The sequence below is a fragment of the Triticum urartu genome, chromosome 2 (genome assembly GCF_003073215.2).
Source record: "Triticum urartu cultivar G1812 chromosome 2, Tu2.1, whole genome shotgun sequence".
NCBI classification, from domain to species: Eukaryota; Viridiplantae; Streptophyta; class Magnoliopsida; order Poales; family Poaceae; genus Triticum; species Triticum urartu.
Window position 1 is genome coordinate 726,681,253 of NC_053023.1, and position 4,506 is coordinate 726,685,758.

The 4,506-nt window shown below is 45.5% G+C and overlaps 1 protein-coding gene across 1 annotated transcript; it reads left to right on the forward strand.

The window, feature by feature from the left end:
* The first annotated feature begins 1,521 nt into the window (after positions 1-1,521).
* Positions 1,522-3,982, forward strand: LOC125540193. The gene is made up of 3 exons (XM_048703775.1): positions 1,522-2,543; positions 2,926-3,152; positions 3,243-3,982. Exons 1-3 carry the CDS (start codon positions 1,889-1,891, stop codon positions 3,978-3,980), a joined length of 1,620 nt encoding a protein of 539 aa, XP_048559732.1. The 5' UTR covers positions 1,522-1,888; the 3' UTR covers positions 3,981-3,982.
* Positions 3,983-4,506: the final 524 nt, after the last annotated feature.

The window sequence follows — 4,506 nt, forward strand, 5'->3', positions numbered from 1 at the left end:
TACATATGGCAATCTCACTCCAAATATGTGCATATTTTAACTGCTGAAATTAATACTCCAAATATATGCAATGCAACCTCCAGAAATGTGAGAACACAACACCTAGGCATGACATCTGCAATTACAACTCACTGGCTACGAATACATCGGTTCACGGTAATAGTAAATCACAGAAGAAATCTTATCACAAATAACAAAACCACTCAATCTACTAGACGTGACAAATACATCTGCAATGGGTGTGACATCTGCTTTATAACTACCGTAAACTGAATCTAATCTTACCAAAACCGCAATGGGTGTGATATCTACTTGGACACTTGGAGGTGTTTGGACCATCGATCAGCATTATTGACTTGTTGATTTTCAGAAACTAGATGATTTTTAGATCATTAATTCAGAAACTTGTTGATTTTTATATAAGTGATTTCAGAACATATCAAACAAATTCAGAAACTGCAAAGCGATCAGGCCGGTTCCACTATCACCTACACCTACACGCGTGCGGAATGTGACTTTGAATGTCTGAATGGAACAAATTCAGACATTCAGTGATGGATGACTATGTGGTTTACTATGCACATGCAATGCAAAAGAGAGAACAAAGAAAGAATGGCATGAAATACATAAGTACAGAACCTGAATATTCTGACGGATGAATATCTTTGAATGTCTGAATTTGTTCCATTGTCGCCTACACGCGTGTGGAATCGTCAGAGGCAGACGGCGGCGCAGGGGGCTGGGAGGGATACTCGTCCTGGGCGAGAATCGACGGTTATAGATAACGGGGTCAGAGGATGTACATGAAAAAACAGGGCCGTCCTTCGGCGGCGGCGGCGGAAGATTAAGCCCCGGGGTTACCTTCCTATGGATTGGGTCGCGGGCGTTGATGGCCGTCAGTGGCTGATCCAGGGAGGAGGCGCTGCCGTGGGGAGCGCCTATTCGACGGGGCGATGCTCGGGGCGCTGGGGCAGCAGAGGAGAGCAGGCGGCTGCGGCTGTGCGAGGGTCAGCGATGGCGGCGGCACGAGCGACAGGAGGGACGCCGGCGGCGCCACGATCGAGGGAAGGGTTGGCGGCGGCGCCTGTGCGAGGGGATTGAGGAGCCTAACAACAACGAAGGCTGTACCAGGGATTGACTAGCGACTAGATTGACCTGCTAATTTACAACTCTATCCTTTTCACACAAAAAAACTCTTTAAATCATTTCTTAGATCCGACGGTTAGAAAAAACAGAGGGGGAGTTACACGAAATTAGGAGTCGTAACTCGCCAATCACCGTAAAAGAGCTCTTTTTAATTACGTCCGAGTTCTAGCTGGATTGAGTAGTAGCACACCGATTTGTAGTCTGAGTTGCTCTGGTACAGCACCCCAATATATAAGACAGATCGATACCTCCTATGGCTTTGGCGATCAATCGCGGCGATTCCCTTTTACTTCTAGGTTTCTTTAGACAGGCGTTTCATTTTCAGTGGAAATCGAGGTTATTCCCCGTGAGCGCGTGTCGTGTGCAACCGCACCGTCCGCCCCGATCTTAGAAACCCTACCTGCTTTATTTTCCCCTTCCTTCCCCTAAAGAACAGAGCGGCGGCGGCGGCGGCGAGTTAGACTGAGAGAAGAGGCCGGGGAAGTTGATACGGAGATGGGGCCCCGACTACCAAGTTCGCCGGCTTTCGCAGTGATGCGGAAAAGAGCAAGCAGCGGCTTAACGGCCTATCTGATTGCGAGGCAGGAGATACAGAGGAAGATGGACGAGTTGGCCGAGTAGGAGCTTGGGCCGGATGGCAAGGAGAGGTTCCTTGCCACTCTACTCTCCCAAGACAAGATGAGGTCGATGGAGGAGATGATCGCCGATTCGGCGCGCAACATCTTCCAAGAATTTTTTTCATATGTTACACCAATCGCCGATGGAAGAGGAAGAGGAAGAGGAAGAGGAGCTGGAGCTGGAGGAGGAGGAGGAGGAGGAGGAAGATGAGGAGGTAGAAGAAGAAGAAGAAGAGGAGGAGGATGAAGAGGAATTGGAGGAGGAGGAAGACGACGAGGAATTACGCATGACTGTTCAGGTATCCTTCTTGTGCGACCAGATCGGCGACCTGGTACTAGAACTTCTGAAGATGGTTCCAGATGAAGAGCCGGGAAATCAATTGCTGTCCTCGGTCACAAGGCTAAATAGATTGCAGTGGATCACAGACAGCATCAACAATTTCGTCTCAGAAATTCAGGTGAGGGTGTCGAGGGAACAAATGATAGAGAGAACACGCAAAGAGAAAGAGGAACAGAAGAGATTCCTCCAACAGGGCCAGGAGGTGAGGACCTCGGAGAAGAAACAGGAGCAGGAGAGGACCTTGGAGGAGAGGGAAATCAACGGACAAGTGATGGTCGCCGGAGGCAGATTAGTCACTATGGCAACGGACAGGGGCTTGGAGGGTGAAGCGGTGATCAGCGAGGCCGCAGCCGCAGCCGCGGAGTACAAGGAGGAGGCTTTTGCTCGCTTCCGTAGGGCCTGGGAGTGTCGCCAAGGTGCCAACAGCTTCGAAGACCTCAGTGAGTAAACATGCATGCTTTTCTTCTTCCTCCATAATTAATCTGTCCAGTGCTCAACGTCAAAATTGCTATGCCATTCATTGTTTAAAAGGGAAAAATAGTTAGATATCAAAGCCCTGTTAGTTACTAATGTTTGAGTTTGTGTGACTATTATAAGTTTCTTGCTCACCAGTAACAATTATTATATGCACTATGTATGTTGTATCTTTCAGCAGATCCTTCCAAATAACACTCTGCAATCAGTCTAGAGGATTAAACGCGTGCGTAAACCAACCTGAAACATTGATACTCGTTTTTTTTGTTTGCACAATGATTGAGAGTAGTCGCATTGGATCTTCATTTTCTTACTTCCATATACTTAACTGGGTGTTGCTGCATGCAGCTTTGTTGAGTCCCATGCTCTTTACACACTGTACACCGGGATTCAAGCCAGTAGACGCTGTCCTCCCAAGGACTATGCAGATCTGTTCTATCAAAGTTACTGACTTGAAATACTTTAAATGGCCACTGCAAGTATATGGTGTGGTTGCCGCCCGAGATGCTGTGGATGGGCGTCGCAACCCCATCTTCCTTTGTCCAAGGGATGACTGCCAAATCCTCAATGAAGCGGTATTTAAACTATTCTTCTTGCATTCATTTCTTGCAGGACGAGCTTTGTTGATTAATCAATGGCAAATTATGATGATCATATGCTTGCAGAATCCTTTTTTGCATTTGACCGGCCCAATTCGTGCAATTGTGTCTGAGGAGCCCGTTGACATTGAAATCCAGTTAATAATAAAGGGCAAAACGGCGTCTGAAGACAGAGCATTGGTGAGGGATGCCTTTTTATACGATGGTGATGTCGGTCATTCTCGTGACGGTTTCCGAACTAGCATTATTGAAAAAACCTTTTGCACACTAGAGTTATGTTCTCAGCAACTTAAACGTTCGGTTCAAGCCACTATCTTTGGTGTTCATGTTGTTGATGAGAAGTTAACACCTTTTCAATATGGAGTCCGAGTTGTTTGCTACACATTTTCTGAGCGTGAGATTGAAGAAGTCAATGTGTCCAAGTCAAGGAAAATTGTATTGCTTGATTCAAAAGCTAGAAGAAAGTGTGCAGTTAAAGGTGGTTATCTAAATCTGTCAAGGCAAATTCTATCCGTAGAATTTGGCGGAAAGCTAGAAGTTCTTATTCAAGCATACACACCGACTGGAGACATCGCTGCACAAGGACTTGTATTTGTGGTACCCAAAACATACAACACAAGTCAACATGTATGTGAGCTTGGCGGCTTCAAGGTGGAGTTTACCATTGCTTGGTCCCTCCTTGTTGAAGATGAGGAGCATATCTTGATGAATGGATGTGTGGATCCTTTGGCATCGTGTCCACCTATGAACCCCTCTTTTTTCAACGAGGGGCTATCTTCTTCCAATGGTGGTTTGTTGATGTAAGTTAACAAATAGTCTGTCCGATCATGTAAACCAATATATACTATGAACTATATAGTAGTCAAGTTATTTCCATGTTGTAGTTATATACATGTTAATTTTAGGATGGCAATACTACGCGACACCGTGTGAGGTCGTACGCACGCATCAAATTAAATCAAGGACCCATAGTTTGATGCTAATTGTTGTTCTTTTTATCCTTTTGTACTCCAGGATACCACCGTTTGATTATGAATAGCCATGCGATAGGCAGGTCGCGCTGTAATCCATCTCATTATATTTGTACCTTATGTTATTATCATCTGCTACTGATGTCAAAATCCTTTCTTTTTATGTTCAGAAAGCAAATTCCTTTCTTCCTCAAACAATTTGTTTAGGATAACGCTAACGCCCACACGTGTGGTGTGAGCCAAACCAGCCCACACGCCCTATAGCACACAGAGTATGCCATGTCACTGCATGCATGCATGTGAAAATCTTTTTGGATTTTCTGTTTCTAAAATGTTTTATCTCTTAAATGAAAAATCCG

Coding starts and splice junctions, on each gene's coding strand:
- LOC125540193 (XM_048703775.1), top strand. CDS start 1,889: ATGTTACACCAATCGCCGATGGAAGAGGAAGAGGAAGAGGAAGAGGAG. Junction 2,544..2,925: donor CAACAGCTTCGAAGACCTCA/GTGAGTAAACAT, acceptor TGCTGCATGCAG/CTTTGTTGAGTCCCATGCTC. Junction 3,153..3,242: donor GCCAAATCCTCAATGAAGCG/GTATTTAAACTA, acceptor ATATGCTTGCAG/AATCCTTTTTTGCATTTGAC.